At 43.8% G+C, this 17514-nt stretch overlaps 1 protein-coding gene across 5 annotated transcripts in view; it reads right to left on the bottom strand.

The window, feature by feature from the left end:
* ETV6 (ETS variant transcription factor 6) overlaps positions 1-17514 on the bottom strand; it is a 174161-nt gene that overhangs the window by 97818 nt on the left and 58829 nt on the right. The window contains exons 2-3 of one of the 5 annotated variants that reach the window (XM_075901018.2): positions 8620-8784; positions 8310-8439 (exon numbers count right to left, since the gene is read on the bottom strand). The exons of 1 other annotated variant lie outside the window; for it this stretch is intronic. In XM_075901018.2, coding sequence (XP_075757133.1) covers positions 8310-8346 — 37 coding nt within the window. In that variant the 5' untranslated portion in view covers positions 8347-8439; positions 8620-8784. The remainder of the gene's footprint in view (positions 1-8309; positions 8440-8619; positions 8785-17514) is intronic. 3 more of the 5 variants (XM_075901025.2, XM_006115482.5, XM_006115483.5) reach the window with 3 other exon arrangements.

Below are 17514 nucleotides of genomic sequence, written 5' to 3'. Positions count from 1 at the left end.
ATTTGAGTCAAAAACAGTATGGGTTTCATTAATATGGTTGTAAGATCCAGGTCCTGCAATTGTAAATCCAGGTTTACAATGCAGTGTGGATGCCCTAGTATAGGCTTGGAAACATTGAGTTCCCACCCAGGCCCAGATACCCCAGAATTGGGTTTACAGTGTGGTGTAGACATAACCTGGGCAGCTCGCAGCAGCACCAGTAAGAGAGTCCTGACTCCTATTCTCCTGCTCTAACCACTAAAACATATTCCTTCTGTAGTAAATGATTCAACAAATTCAGTCCAGCAGTGCCTACGGACCAGCCAAACTTGTGGCCCCATTGTGTGATGCACTATCCAACCACAGAACAGTAAACCATCCCTGCCCCAGATATTTTGCAATCTAACTAGACAGACAGGCACCGGGTGGGAGAAGGGGACTTACACACAAACACAACAAACAATACAATGGCATCAAAAGTCGTGTTTATTCCAGGACGTTTTTCTTTGGTGTGAGTTGAGGCTTAGTTAGAAGTGGGTTAGCTAAACAGATGGGAATGATGGGAAAGGGGGCATGGAAGGAAAAGGCATAAGAAAGACAGGGCAGAGGGGTGCAGTCATGTCTGAGGAGCAGATGTGGAACCAGACTGAGATGAATTGGCCATGAGGGAATGGGCAAACCAACACAATCAGCACATGGCAGAGTAAGTTTGCACAAAAGGTTACATCCAAGTCTGGTTAAAGTCAATGGGAATTTAATCACTAATTTCAACAGGACCAGAGTTAGTCCCAGAGTCAACTTAACATTCTGGGCATCTCTCAAAATCCTTTTGTCTTCTATGTAGCTTTTATTTTATTTCCCTGAATGTGCGTCAATCAGTTTTGTTCCACAAGGATCCTTCCAAAGCAAATATTTTCATTGCTCTAAATGTGGCTCAGGACAAACGTCTTTCTTGCTTGCTTTCTTGCTTGCTTGCTTGCTTTCTTGCTTGCTGTCTTTCGCAATGTCCTGAAAATTCTAGTAACTAAATAACCATACATTTTACACTTGGAAGTGCCTTTTCTGTCTGTAAGCCAAAATTGTAGAATAATTAATAGGTGCTAACAGATTAATAGAGTACCATAATTAATAGACATGACACAGAAAAATGGATCCTATGCAACTGTAACTGTCGGTTGTCTCTTACCTATCTACTAATTGTTTCCTGCTTTCCTTTAAAAATATTCAAACAGAATCTGTTTCACTTAAAAACACTTTATGCATACAAGAAATGTTGTGTGGTTGGGAGTAGGACACTTGCAAAAAATTATCTGAGATCTGGTAAATGCCTCAGCTTTGCTTAGATATCTCTCTGACCCATCAGACCTTTAAATGTACTATTCAAGTCACCACCATACATGATGCCTTAGTAAATCGATCAGGCAAAGCCTCTTTTCACAGAGCAATGACATCATGGGCAATTTAAGTGAGACCATAAGGTGTTCATAACCATGCAGAAGCAAATGGTTTGGTCTCACCTGGATTAAAAATTCAACTACTCACGCAAAGAGAAATGAAATTGGGTGCATGAAAAGCACTTCCTGATAGCTAAATACTTCTCATTAATATTTTCATTGCAGAGAATTAAAATGAGCAATCTCTCTCTTTCCTGTCCATGTGCGCAATGGAACAATCTATTATTACTGCTTCAGCGAGGAACACCATTGTCTGTTTAAACAATGAGAAGTGTTGTGGCTCCTTATAGATTAACATTTATTGGAGCATAAGCTTTCGTGGCCAAAGGCCCACTTCGTCAGGTGCATGTAGTGGAAATTCCAGAGGCAGATCTAAAAAATATATAGTCTATAAGGTACCACAGGACTTCTTGTTGTTTATGCTGATTCGGACTAACACAGCTACCCCTCTGATACGTGTCAGTATGTTTAAAGAAGCAAGCAACCTGGCTGGCTGAAGATGGATATATTTCAATACCCTATAATACTACTATAATTATAAAGCGCTGATGCACATCAGAGCCAATCAGACCCTAAAATACACTAAGGGCTGGAAACTGAAGAGCGCAGAGTACCTGCAACTGCTGTTGAAGAATTGGGGAACTGCAGGTACTGAACAGCTCTGATCAATAGACCCCAACTATTTAAAAAAATCTCTTCTTCTCCCAGGCTCACCGACAGGGAGGAGGGGAGCAAAGAGGACAACTGCCCCAGGGTACGGTGAAATAAAAGCACCCAGAGCTTCCAGCTGTCACTGATGCTCCTGCAGCAGCAGACAGAGCCCCAGGCCCTTTAAATTGTTGCCAGAGCATCACGTGCCACGCTCTGGGCAGTGCTAAGGACTGTATGGGGGAGGCACAGTGCTCTCTGGGCAGTGCTGAGGGCTGCCTAGCCCCATTCCACCCCTTCCGCCTGAGGCCCTGTCCCTTCCAGGGTGTGGAGCAGGCTCCCTCCCCAGCCTTGTCCTAGGGCTCAGAGAAGCTGTTGGCCCTGCTGTCTTCTCCCATCACCCAAACAAGATATATGTTGCATGATGGAGCATCACAGTGCCTCCCAACGTGCTTTTGGTATCACAGTGCCTGGAATAATGTGTTCAGTTCTAAGCGTCTCAATAGCAGACAAGTTTCTGGGAGTTCTAAGAAGAGTAACAACAACAAGCAGTTCATGAATTACTGAGTCAGTAATGTCAGAAGAGCTAAATATGTACAGTTTGCCTCACTATGACTGAGATGGGAGACATACGATCTCCAAACATAGGAAAGACATAAACAAGGCGAACAGGGAGGACCTGTTGTAGGGTGGGTCTAACTAGGAGTATATGCAGTGTCAGGAGGAACCTTTTCCCGTGGTGACCTGTTAGATTGTGATCAAGTAGGCTCTGAAATAGCCTCTTAAGGGAAGTAGTGAAATCCCTTTGGTGATTAAAACTTAACTGCAGAAAATAGTAGACAGGGTACAACGGGGAGCAAGGGGATGGGCTAGAAGATGTTAATAGCTCCTTTCCTTCTACAGCTTCAATATTTCTATGCGCCGTGCTGCAAAATCTCTGCATCCAAAGGGCACAAAGAGAATTATGGCAGAATTAGAGCAGAATGTCACAGCAGTTGTTGTAGAAGATGTGGAGAAGGTAGCAAAATACCCATTTTATTCTTTCACGGTAAAAAAAACGAAAAGTGATTTTAAAAGATATGTTTGCCTGTGTTTCAGTGCATAATGATACTTGTCAGGGAAAAGTTTTTTTGGCCCATCTCTTCTCTTAAGGACTCTGTTTTACATTTTGTCCTGTTCTAAGAACCACTCACCACAATGTATCACCCAACGGCAGATGACAGCACTTAATGGCATTGTACCAGACAGGGAGGGAGCCCTTTAAACAGAATTCAGAGAAACCGGATTTTTGTGGCATCTCTCAGGGCAGAAAAGGGATTTGCAAGTACCGCTGGGGTCTCTATTTATCTAAGTTCCTATCTGAATGCCTCAATCTTTAATGTATTTATCCTCATAACCCCACGTAAGGTAGGGAAGTGCTATTATCCACATTTGACAGATGGGGAACTGAGGTAGAGAGAGACTGAGTGACTTGCCCATGATCTGTGGCATGGAAGGAAACTGAATTGGGATAGTCCACTGCCCACGGGGACTTACTAACAGCTGGACCATCCCTTCTCTCCTTCTGCTCTGTAAGCTGATAGAAAAAACTCACACTGCAGGGCTCCCTGTCACAGGTCAGTGCTCACCTATTCCCTGAGCTGTCCTCGCTCTTGGGTGGAGACACACCTCTCTTACTCCTGATCGGGGAATTTCCAGGTTGCACAGTTCCCTGCCTGTACTGTGAATCCCCCCGCAAGGTCAGATTGCTTACACAGGCCTGATTTGCCTTTCTCCTCAGAGATGGCCGACAGGTAGGTTACCATATAGCTCTTGGGAGCCAGCACATTCATTCTTAAGGTGAAAGCATTACAGAAAAAACACATTAAAAACAATAGAAGAACCTACATGAGTGCTAATAAGCTTCCCAGAGATCACTCCCTCGCTCCAACAAGGGCTCTCGGTGGTTATCTCCTCCAACAGGCTTTTTGGCAAGTTCACTGTAGCTGTAAGTCCACAACAAGACCCTCAGTCTTATGGGGCCTTGGTAGTGCAAATCCTTCCAACCCTTTCCTAACGACTGGGGCCTCTCTTGGACAGAAGACCTGATTCATTTGCAGGACCAAAAAAGAAGGCCCTGTGTCAGTTTTAACTCACGCTACTTAACCAAAATTCCTTCCTTTGTTTGTTGGTCCTTGGAGAATCCAGTAGGAAGCAGTACGTCTGAGCCTCTCTCCCGGTGTGGGTAGCATTCTGGAGGTGTTATAACTGGAGTGACTCTAATGAACACGCTCTCCCTTCTACTCTGTATTGTTCTCAGTCCCTGGAGGGCTGTGCCCCCCACCTCCCTGAGGAAAGACATTAATACTAGTGGCATGAACACCAACCCTTCTACTCTCCTTGCTGATGGGTGACTGGCAATGCCATAACAGCACCTGGCAACAGAAAGGACGAAGCTAACGGGGATGTTATGAGCCTTAGATGGCAGGGGTGTGTTTGGATGTCTAGGACAAAATGTTTGCAGGGCGGAGCGTGTGTTTGGAGAAAGGATTTCGGACCTTCACAGTACCCAAGAGTTACCGAATTAAGACTTATTATATAGTGCTTCCACGTTATTGGGATGGGGGAGAGGATAAGAGGGAGAGCAAATCAGGGGTTACAGTAGATTGAAACAGCAGGAGGAAGGCTCCACACCAACCAAGGAGGAGGGTGGCTCTCCCAAGACTTTCAACAGCCCCAGACTCAGAGGTGGATGAAGCTCTCCCTATACTTGTAGCAGAGAGGAAGCTGCACTCCACTCCTTCCCTTTCCCCCGCTCATACTCCCCTCACTTCAGATCCTGGAGAAAACTCTCTCCCTGTAGTCTGGCTGAGACCCATGAGCTCACCAAATATTAGGGACAGATTTACAACAGTGGAGGAAATTTCTGCCCTAATTGTTCTGGTGCTATTGGCAGTTCCTGCCTTAAGAGTGCTCTTAAAAAATTAAAATGGTGGCACTATTATAGGAATGCATAAAACACTCTGTCTAAATGCAGGGGGCCTGTTTCACATTAATCAAAGACATTCCTTTCCAGTTCTATCTTCTTCTCTCCATTGTAGAATATATTTGAGCATATTCCCAGTGCAGTAAGAAGGCAAAACCAATCTCTTGGGCACACTATGCTTTCAGTAATATCCACACTAGTGAAACCCACTGGTTTGGTAGCAGTGTAAATGAAAGCAGATATAGACCTATTAATTTGTCTGTTAAGGCTAGCATTGGCCTCTGACTGTGTTTTGCTGCATTGTTGGGCTATGCTATGGGAATAGTTCTGTTTAGCGTGGCTATGGCTTGAGAGCTATGGATGTAAAAGAGTCATCAAATAGTCAAGTACTCACATTCCACCCCCCTTGCTCCCTCTAAATCAGAGGCAGGAAGGGGCGGGAGCAGAAGCCGGATCCCCCCAGCACTGTTTCCGTGGTGCCAGAAGGGGAGCAGGGAAGGCAGAGGTGCAGCTGTGGCTGCCTTTTAAACGTAGTAAGAGCCAGGTGGTGGGGTTACCTCCTGGGGCCGGGGAGGTGCAGTGGGGTTAGCTCCCAGGGCCAGCATGAGCCAGGACTAAGCAATCCCAGTTCGCACTGGCTCTGGGACACTGCGGCTCTGCTGTATGTCTGACTCCTGTTACATTTAAACTGAAGAGCCACAGCGGGGATAATAAGTCCTCTTCCCCCTCCGCCCCAACTAATCGAGTAGTGGAAATTCCGACTACTCGATTAGCCGATTAATCAGAATTTAACATCTCGAGTGATAACTGAATCAGATCTCCCTTTTGCCATCAGAAATAACTATATGAAGGGGGAGTGGGTTAGGGGAAGATCATCAGCCACTGAGTTTCAGCCAGGCACCAGAGATTAAAAACAAAGATAGACCCAAACCATGATCTGGATTTGAACTTAAAACCAGTACCTATTCCTATTATGCACTGAACTAAAATGCCCAATTCAAGCTACCCTATCTGAATTTTGAGGAAAGCCCAGCTTTGGATCTAAGATACAATATTTGGATCTATCTTTAGTTAACAGAAGAGGAGCCAGCAGGAATGATTAATCCCTAAGTCTACAAGCCATTTAAATCGTGTTGCCCAAGGTCTAGAAAAGTAAGTTATCCCTGTACACTGCACTGGCGAGACCATTACTGGAATATTGTGTCCAGTTCTGGTGTCCTCATTTTTAAAAAGCTATTTAACAACCTGGAAAGGTTTCAGAAAAAAGTTACAAGAATAATTTGGTCTGGAATCAATGCCTTACAGTGACAGATTTAAGAAAGTCAGTTTATATATATAGTTTAACCAAGAAATTATTAAGAGGTGACTTATCTCGGTCTAAAAGTACCTACATGGGGTAGAAACTTTTGACAGTATCTAGCAGAAAAAAGGTATAATGAGATTCAATAGTTGGAATCAGAAGCTATGCAAATTCAGACTAGAAATAGGGCACACCTTTTTAACAGTGAGAGTAATTAATCATTGGAACAATTTACCCAGGAATATGGTGAGGTCTCCATCACTTGATGTCTTTAAATCAAAACTGGATGTGTTTCTAAAGGATGTGCTATAGCTCAGATAAGATTATGCAGAAATCACTATGTGATGTTCTATGGCCTAAGATAGTCTGGAGGTTAGAAATTATCATAATCATCCCTTCTGGTCTTACAATTTTCTCCAAAAATAAAGGAATTTCAACAATTTAGTATATAGATCAATAATAACTTGTTTGTTGAGAATCAAAAATACATGCTCCAATGCAGTGAACAAGGAAGACTGGGTGTTCCCTGAGCCCATGAAGTTCAGAATCTACATGAGAAATCAACATGATGGAAGAATCTTCCAAATAAATGTATTGAATAATCTTTAGTAGTGGTGGGTTTTTTTGTTTTTGTTTTTTAATAAAAGCTCAACAAATGAGACAGATACAGAAATGCAAGATACTTGCAAATGTCAAACACACTTCTCTATCAAAGTCAAGTCACAAGTTGGGTCAAAATTTCCTTTCAGTGAGGAAATCTTCATGCTGGGCAGTTGGGTATGCATGTGAGTTACATGTCATGCTTTCTGTCCAACAAGCTAATAATTTTGAAGGCATGGTATTAGCTGGGTTGAGTAGCAGTGGAGGAAGACAAGTACAGAAAGAAGCAACAGGCAAACACAGGTGACTATTGTAGATGCAATAGGTGATGTGGACAGGGCACATGTAGGAGTATATGGACATGGGACAAAGAGGAGGGAGACCAGTGCCCTAGAAGTGCTGAAAGACTAGATTCTTTCCCTAGCATCAGGGACGAGGTGTGCCTGAGAGGATATTTTAGGGCAAGGATTCTTATGCTGTATGGTAATGGGGAAAATTTTATGAGAAAATTTGTCTCATAGATTATCTGCCCTCTAAAATCTCAATCCTAGTTGTCATTCCTGCCCCACATGATCCAGCAGCATCCACAGAACAGAGTTGCTATCTGTCTTGCCAGAGCACCTGAAGACCTGGCGTTTAGCAAATTAATACAATTATGTCAACTTTAAATCAGATTGGCTTCCTTTCCCCTAAAAGCAAAATTTTCACTCTGTTTCCCCTCTCACTGCCCTGCCTGACAGCAGGTTACTTCAATGAGATGAGGCTCTGGCCCCACCATCAGCTCCTGTTTTGATTCCAATGTTAGTCTCTCTGTTTGGACATAGCAGCTTCCTGGTGAGCATCCTGCTAGGCTCACACCTCTGGCTTTACAGCTGCAGGTGTTTGCACCCTGCAGTGAAGCGCCTCGGGATGTGCATCATATGATTGGGAGCAGTAAACACTCTCAGAACCATCATCAGCATCAAAACACTCTGCTGGCCAGAGTTGGAGAAGTGCTGATATAGCGCCCAAGTGCATCACCAAGTGAGCCAACCCTGGGAGATTCATCCCCTCCAAGGTGATCTTGCTGAGTCAAATTTTGCCCTGGTATAACTCCACTGAAGTGAAAGCCATGGTTGAATTCAGTCCTTTGTATTTTTCCTGACCCATGAAAAGAATGCACAGTGTGGGGAAAAGTACATTTTCACTTTATTTGAGCCATTTCCTTTCTTCAAACAACAACAACAAAAGGTTTTAAAGACAAACAGCTCATACTTTCTCAGTGTCTAACCACGGAGTTCCCCCATCCCATTCTACAGAAGAACCACTTCCTCCTCCCTTTGCCCTCCTCCAGCCAAGACATGAGCCACCAGTTAACACTCACGCAGGTGTGCCGGCAGTCTGATCGCGTCTTCTTCCATCCGGATCGCTCGAGGCACTGGGACATGTAGTGGTGATGAGGAAGGGTAATTCACTACTGGGCTTGCTGGAGGTGTGTATGAAATTCTTTCCTGCTATTAAAAATAAGAAGTCGAGAGAGAGAAAGAGAGAGAGGACAATGTGAACTTTGGAACAGAGGTGTGAAACTAAAACAGGGGACGGGTGGGGGAAGTGGGTGGAAGGAAGGAAGTGTGTATGAGTGGTGGGGGCGAATAGCACTTATTATGCACCAGACTGGCTAGGGAACCACTCACAGTGCAATTTGTCCACTTGCTCTATAGCTCTGCAGGCGTGACATTCAAATCCCTGGAAGTTCCAAGTCTGCAAATTGCAGTCAAGGACTAGAGAGAGTTTTCAAGGTGACAGTTTTTCATCTTGATAAGGCCCAATAAGTTTCCCTGTGTTTTCTCAGAAGTATTCTGAAGGAGGAAGGGGAAAACAACATAACGATGGGGAAGGTTTATGGGGAGGGTTTTTAAGTCAATGTAAAACTTACAGGAGCTCCTCTATGTGTGTGTGTGTGTATTTTACACACATAACATTCTACAGTAAGTGCTCAAAGCACAACAACTCCTAACCACACACTGCAGTGCTCTGGGCATAATTTTTAAATACTTAACACTTAAAAAAATCTTCAGAACATTCTACCCAAACTGAGTAATTAGTTGATTTGCTGTAGTATTTTCTTTGCTGTAGAGAACCATTTTGTATTGCTGGTTACTTCAGCGTTTACTGTAGAGTAGTTTCTCTAAACAAAATCGGTCTAATAAAGTACCCATTTCCACTTTCTGAAAGGCACAGTAATGTTTATCCAAGTATTACACAAGATTCACAACTAACAAGATGTTTCCTATTATTACTACTACTCATTGAGTTGTCAGTAGTATGGTTGTACCGAAAGGTCCCACTAGCATCAATACGCACACACACGCACAGCGGAACAGCCCCAGTCCTGAGCTGCTGCGATTCATACAGGCAGCCTATACTGCTTGCACAGAGGCCCATTAAAATCCATTCAGACTGAGCAATCTGCCCATGTGGATTGCACAGTAGGACCAGATCTAAAAATAGACAAGCGAGAGAAAGGGCTATATCATACACGCGGTGTTATTAGAGGGATGAGTTGCAAAAGTCATGCAAGTTTCACAAGCTTTCGTCCGTTCAGTTTTATTCCCTAACAAGTTTGTCCAGCAACCTAAGATCACAGTTGCCAAAGGGGGTGGAGGAGGCAAAGGGGGCAGTTGCCCCAGGCCCCTTAAATCACCACCAGAACACCGCTGGCTGCTTATAGTCCCACCCCTTCCACCTAAGGCCACGCTCTTCCTGGGCGGAGCTGAACCCTCCCTCCCCGCCCCCTGTACACACACACATTGCCTAGAGCCTGGCAAAGTCTGTCACTAGCCCTGCCTAAGATCAAAACTTTATGTGCTCCAGTGGGAAAGTTCCTCCATATTTTAAATGTGTACTGTAATCACCACTCAAATTATACCCTTTGTAAATAAACTAAGCCACAATGTTTGCAGGAGCACAGAAATCATGTGCTATATACTCCCCTGCTGGTTCCGTGTGTTATTCCCAGAAGCTGCACTGACTGCTGACATTTTTGAGGACAGGAGTACAACTTAGCACAGATGTGAACAAAAGGAGCTATGCTTGCTCGTTTCACATTTTCAATAGGGATGCAGTAAAAGCTATCACCACTAAGCCCCTCCTCACCACAGTCTCTGTCCAATGGCAAAGGACAAACTTACTGACAAGAAAAAGAAAGTTATTTCTTTTAAAAACAATAGCATGCTAGGGATCTGGATCGACAGTCTCCTCTGAACCTTTGTCTTTTAATAAAGGAAATGGAGAGTAAGGCCTTTCACCTTCTAGTCAGGGTGGCAAACCAAGTCCAGGGCACTCTGACCTAGAAGGGTTAGCTGCTCAAAGGTCCAAATGAAATGCATTGTTACTCTCAGTTCAGAATCCACATAAACAAAAATCAACATTCTAAAAACCACCATTACAATTAACATTCGTTAGCATCTTTGCTGTCCGACTCAGCAGAAAGGCCAAGGTCAGATTGTACATAGAGAATGAATGACCCCTACAGGCAATATCATTTCTCTTCTGGATTTAGGCATATTGACACAGCATTGCTGAGAAGGTTCTATTGAAAAAAGAAGAGGCTTCTCTCTGCTCTGTGGAGAAGTTGTCATCTCCAGGGATTTCATTACAGCACCCTTTATCACACAGGATTCTTAGTTAAAAAGCTGGGACATTTTACCCTGGGGATATCTGAGATGGTGAAAAAGCTGGTGGACAAAGCTGGCTGGGACCTTTGACTATTCAGCTTTGGTATTTATGCCCCAGCCCAAGATGGCTGATTCTGTGCTTCATGTTCCAAAGACGTCCGCACCACAATGGTACTGAGGGGAAGCCTTGCACTTTCACTGGCGTTTTGCTCTCTCTCAGAGTTGGCACATGCAAAACAAATGGAGAGGTGGCAGAAAATGAGACCAACCACCTCCTAGCATTCCCTTTCGTGATCCATGGTTCAGGTGCCTGAACTGCATTACAGCTTGCTCTTTTGTCCAGTAGGAACCCTACTGAGATAGGGCCAAAATGATGCCTTCTTCTGCACAGATGCACTGGAGCAATGGTTTTCAGCCAGTGGTCCGTGGGCCCTTGGGGGTCCACAGACTAGATCTAAGATTTCCAAAGGGGTCCATAACTCCATTCAAAAATGTTTAGGTCTCCACAAAGGTATAAAGGCTGAAATCCACTGTTCTAGAGCACTGGTTCCCAAAGTGGGGTCCTCAGGCACCTAGGAGCCCATCATGAGTTACGAAGGGTCCATCTTGAGTCCAAGCCGGAATGTGCCAGAACTGCATTGTGGCACTTTTGCCTCATGAAGGACACCCTCTTGCCTTCAAAATGGTGCTTTCTGCCATTGACTCTCTCTCTCATGATTCATGTGTAAGGGCATGCAGTGGGGTATCTCACCCAGGAAGCTGGAGAGCCAACTTAGCCTGGCTGGGGAAGCCTCCCAGCAAACTCCATAAACTGGGACTCAACAGTGGAGACATAAAACCCAGCTGAGGGATCCTGCCTTCAGGTCCCTAGAGGCCAGTTCCCAGGTGGAACCCTGCATGCAGGCCTGGGGCTTACTAGCTCCCCCACAGCCAGTCCTCCCCTTTCCCTGGCTGGCTCCAGACTCCCCTCAACAATTGTCTCTCCTTCCCCCTGGGAGGGGAATCTCACTCCCTATGGGTTGCCAGGCAGACTCTGACCCTGGTAGGGAGGGGGAGCCAAGGCAAACTCAGAGTACCTCTCCCTGAGCTGCCAGCAGACATGGCCCTGGGAATCTAAGTAATCTCCTTGGGGGTTACAGGTATGTTCTCACACCAGCGGGGCATTCAGGTAGTACCAGACATGAACGGGATCCTGGACGCTTAGTAAGATGCCAAAGGGGTCCTTGAGAGAAAAAGGTTGGAAACTTCTGCTTTAGAGGGAAGAGAGGCAACAAGAAGCCTGACTCCGTCAACCTTAAACGGGTGGGGCAGGCCTGTCCTGCAAGCCATACTTGCAGCTCAAGCCTCACTTCAGGTAGGCACTTAGGCACACATTTAAACACCTTCCTGAATCAGGGCTTCAGAAAGGAACAGTAGGCGCTCCAGAGGACCCTTCCTCTGGATATCAGAAGAAGAATATGTTGGCTGTGCCTACGACAGGCAGGATGCATCAGCAGAGATGCTGTGCTATATGAAGCTATCATGCTTCTTTTCCCATGCTATACCGCTTAGCCTGTGGTGTTTAAAAAAACATTATACCAAAAAAGGGCCATTTCACAGAGATTGCTAAGTGAATGTGTCTGATCCATTGTTTTCCTGTATTCATATGTTCAGGACAAATAGAAAAGAGACCAAAGAAGGCTGTTGTGAATCAAAATGTGGGCTCATTTGGACACAGTCAATATTTCCATCACAACTCAGACTACAGTAGCAGGTTGTGCAACAGCCATAATTGCAAGTGAGATTTTCAAAAGCACAGGCAGCAGCTGGGCTCCCAACTGTCTTTTATGCCTTTTAAAATCTCCTCCCATAGCAATGCTATGTATTGGTACAGCACCTTTAAGACAAAGATCAAAGAGACTCTACAGACATTAGATATTCCCAGTTTACAGATGGGTATCCTAAATTATAGAACAACTAAGGCCCAAATTAGCTAAGCAATTTCAGCGTTAAGATGCCTTGAAGAAAGACCAGCAAGTGCATACTACAGTGGAACAGACTTAACAAATATATCCTGAAAATGCAGCCCTTCCTAGCTAAACACTGCATAGTTATTACTGGACCGATTTCCAAAGGTCCTGAGCAAGTCACCAGCAGGTAGAGTTCAGCTCCTTTGAAAATGAGACCGTAAGTAATTTGGCCAAATTCACACAGCAAGTCAGCAACAAAGTGGTAAAGGAGTAAGTATCGTTCTAGTTCTGTGACCTACCCTAACCCTGTGTTCAGCCACTGGACAACCCTCTGGCTAAGCCAAAATGTGAATACTGAGGGTCATATTTGATTGCTTGGTTGGTTTTAGACCCACATTTTCAGAAGGTGTTTGTTAAATCCATCCTATTTTAGGGCGCATTTAAAATCTCCACATCTCCAAAATTACTTCACTTTCCTCTATGGGTTCTAGAAAACAAAACAAACTATGTAAATAGGTAGATATTACCATTTTAAGGTTATACAACCAGATCCTTAGCTGGTATAAATGGTTATCACTCCTCTGAAGTCAATGGACTCATAGAATGTACCTATACTGGCCCATAGCTTGAAATAAGATATGCATTTTGAGCTACACAAATTGTGTATCTTATTTTGATCTTATTTCAAAATAGCTTATTTCATGCTTTGGCACTGTCTACACAGCGCCAAATTTTGAAAGAACCCACTATTCTGAAATGTCCCTTACACCTCGTGGAACGAGGTTTACAGGGACGTCAGAATGGCAAGCCCTTTATAGTTTGAAATAATGGGCTTGCTGTGAAGACGGGGGTTCCTCATTCCACGAGGAGTAACAGTTAATTCGAACTAAGGGCTTAGTTCGAATTAACGTTTCACTGCTGTGTGTAGCCACACGGCAGTGAGTTTGGGCTAGTGAAATTTCAAAAAGGCAACCGGATGGGAACATGCAAATAAAGCCCAGGATATTTAAATCTCGGGCTTCATTTGCAACTCCAGTTGCCTCATTTGCCTACCTAGCTCGAATTAACGAGCTAGTATAGACATACCCTGACAGTTTAAAAGAGGCAGATGCTATAGTTAATTAAACTATTTATTCCCCCCATCAATTTAGTATTTCCCTTTGCAGTAAAGCCTCTAGGGCAGGGGTATCCAAACTTTTTTCAAAGAGGGCCAGTTTTGATGAAGTGAACATGCGTGAGGGCCGACCATTTTGCCTGACATTCTTTGAACCATTAAAATTAAATGCAAATTAACTATTTTATGCAAAGTTTATTGCAAACGGCATACTTTTCATTTTGTCACATGGATGACAAATCTAAACAGGTGTTAAATCACTCTGCCTTTCATATCTGAAGGCCAGATGAAAAAAAAAATCCAAGAAGCTGAAATATATGTCAGGAACATTGTAAAGTACATTACATATTATTGGTCATAAAGGTTGTCTGTCAACTTTTAAGTTAAAAAAATATGAACAGGAACATAACACCAAGTATACATGTTGTGTCCAAATATATTTATAACTGATTTAGACCAACTGACATTAACTGAGATTTTACAATGTATTCATCTCAATACATATGGATTCGTTGGGGGCCATAAAAGATAGATATTGCCAAATTACCTGTGGGGCCATATTAAACCGGAACATGGGCCGCAATTGGCCCGTGGGCCAGACTTTGGACATGCCTGCTCTAGGGAGTGGCGCTGTAGGGTAATGGTTAGAGGACCAGGTGGGGAGTCAATATGCTTCGGCCTGTTACCCAGTTATACCACTGACTTGCTGCATAAACTTGGGCAAATTCCATTGATTCCCTATAACTCGGTTAATTACTGTTTGTCAGGGAAGATTGCTAGTGAAGAGTGCTACCAAAGAGCAAAGTGCTATTCTCTTCCAGATTTACAAGCTGTTCGGATAGACTGGGAAAACCATATCCCACAAGTCACAAAATCATCAGCCTCAGATAATTGCAATTTACAAACAATTTCAAAATCACTCTTCCATAATATTTTGCTTGCAGCCATAAACTCATCAGGAGGATGCACAGGTTGGCACAATTCCTGTTGTCTTGGCTTTTGGAAGGCTTCCCTTCAGCTCCTAGCAAGCTAGGAAAGTTTCCAGGGAGCCTCAGGCCAATTACAATAAATAAATTAAAACCCTTCATGGATACCCTACCTTTGGGGTTTATTCCATTGTCCCCAGTCTGTTAGGATAGGGAGCCTAGTGGTATTTGGACATCCAGCCAAATAACAGGCTTGCTAACAGTTTGAGGGATACAGCTGTAGGTAGCACAGCCCTTAAGCAGATGCTGAAGTTCCACTAGACTTTAACCTATGCACATGGTTAAGTGCTCTAGTAGGTAGAGATGGATTTAAACATGTGCTTAAGAGTGTGTCTGAATCTGAGCTTAAGACAGGACCTGGACAACACATTTAATTTGTGCCCTTTATATCGGAATATAGAGTGCTGGGTGCCCACTTACTGGAAAGTCCTTAAATCAAAGCACCAAGTAAGGAAACTATAAGCTACATTGATCATTTCTGCAGTCATAAACATTCACACACCACTGGCTAAACTCACAAAGTCATGTCCCAGCACACACTGACTTCAGCCTGAAAAACCGGGAAAAATCCACTGGGGACAGAAGCTGCTATGGGTTGTTTGAAAGTCTGAATCAGGAACATGGAGGCGAAGACCACAGGCCAAGTCAGAAGAGCTGGGGGGATGTCATTTTATTTTTGGCAAAATTCCAGTGCACTTTATAAGACCGGCCATACTGGGTCAGACCAAAGGTCCGTCCAGTCCAGTATCCTGTCTGCCGACCGTGGCCAATGCCAAGTGCCCCAGAGGGAGTGAATTGAACAAGTAATGACCAAGCAATCTCTCTCCTGCCATCCAGCTCCACCCTCTGACAAACAGAGGCTAGGGACACCATTCCTTACCCAGCCTGACTAATAGTCATTAATGGACTTAACCTCCATGAATTTATCTAGTTCTCTTTTAAACCCTGTTATAGTCCTAGCCTTCATAATCTTCTCAGGCAAGGAGTTCCATAGGTTAACTATGCTCTGTGTGAAGAAGAACTTCCTTTTATTTGTTTTAAACCTGCTGGTCATTAACTTTGTATGTACACTTTAAAAAAATCAGAAATTTGGTGGAGTTTCAAATAAGAACAGCTTTTCCCTAGGCTCAAACTACTTAAATTAGGCCACTGTAGTCCCAGAAGTCACAGCCCTAGCCTGTAACACTCTCCAGCTTCCAAGTCCCACAAGGAAACGTAAAAGCCTGACCATCCTATTTTAGTCCCTACATACCGAGTCCAGTGGAGCCGCACACACAAAAACTGATATATATGTTTGCAGAAGCAAAACAACCACTGAAAAAACCATAATGTACAAATGCAAAAGTAGCCCCAATCTCAGGACACTCAAAAGGAGATGGAGGCATGGCATTTCATGAATGAATATTTTTCAGTTGTTGAGACAAAGTGACACATGACCTGTCCAGTAGCTTTCAGGATAGCAAGATGGCTGACTTGGTTCAGCAGCCCCAAATAGGGATGTAAGGGAGTAGTCGAGTCAACTCCTTGCATTCCAACCCACCCCTGCTTTGCTGCCTCTGTATCAGGAAGCAGAGCCGCTATAGGCTGTGCATTTAAAATGTAATAGGAACTGGGTAGGCAGGCAGCCTGGCTCCTACTGCCTTTTAAATTGTAGAATTGCAGCAGTAGGGTTGGTAGGTGTCCGTTTTTTTCCCAGACAGTCTGGTAAAAAAAAAAAAACAGAAAATACCGGACATGCAAAATGTCCGGTATTTTGTTTTTCTCCGATGAAAGGCCATCAGGGACATTCTTCCCCTGCTGCATCTGGTGGGGGCAGAGGAAGCAGGGAGCGCAGGAATTTATTTTGCTCAACAAGTTTGGCCTCCTTTTTTTTTCCCTCAACCAATTTTTTTCCCCACCATGATCGTGATTTTTTGTGAAAGTATCTGTCAGGGTTTAGCCGGGACTGAGCTGGGTTGCCTATCAACTAATTGAGTAGTAATTCTATTGACTACAAGATTAGTTAAATACCCACCTCTTAGCATGCCTAGCCCCAAAATGATATTTTAAAGGCCAATATCAAGTCTAGATCCCTGCATATAGGGCCACTCCTCTTCTATATGTAATGATATCATACAGTGCCAGGGTTTAGTTTCCCATAGTGGAAGTATAATTCCAGTTATTCTAATTCCCTTTACCTAAAAATTCTAATTATCCAAATCCACAGTGTGTCCCTTATGTAGCCATATGTTAATTAATCACGTATAACTCCTCAATTAGCCTCTTAGTACCTGTTAGTGCTCATCAATGGTTTGGCAGTGAGATAGCAATAAATCAGATAATTACTAATTCACAAAAAAATTATATTCATGGTAGTTTTGAACGCAATTTTGGTGTTTTAAAGACTCGGGAATGGTGTATATTTTTATCTTTTAACAAAGTACAAAGTATTAAGCAAACATCAGCACGACTCCCTTCCATATTTCTGTATCAGGGAAACTGCACCTCAAAACAGCATTTCCATTTAGCTGAATGCCCGGCACTCTGAAAGTTTGGATTGTTTCCCAGGCCATTCAAATGACTGGGAGTGTACTGTGTACGCTTACCTCCCAGTCTGTTTATCTCTGTGTCACCCTACGTGTCTGCCTCCCTGCTCTTCCTGTTTATCTAGACCAGTGATTTTCAACCATTGCAGGCTGCATATGCAACTCTCTATGTGTTACGTGGGCTGCACCCACATCATATACACTACTGAATGGCCCTGAGGATGTCATGTGGGCTGCAGCTGCATGGCGATTGGGCCACAAGTAGCTCATGGGCCACCAGGTGAGAACCACTGATCCACACTCTTTTATGTATACTGTCCTAGGGAGTTTATTTCACC

The sequence above is a fragment of the Pelodiscus sinensis genome, chromosome 1 (assembly GCF_052426305.1).
Source record: "Pelodiscus sinensis isolate ZL-2025 chromosome 1, ASM5242630v1, whole genome shotgun sequence".
Lineage (NCBI taxonomy): Eukaryota > Metazoa > Chordata > Testudines > Trionychidae > Pelodiscus > Pelodiscus sinensis.
The sequence above is the reverse complement of the archived record's forward strand: the minus strand, read 5'-3'. Positions and strand labels throughout refer to the sequence as shown.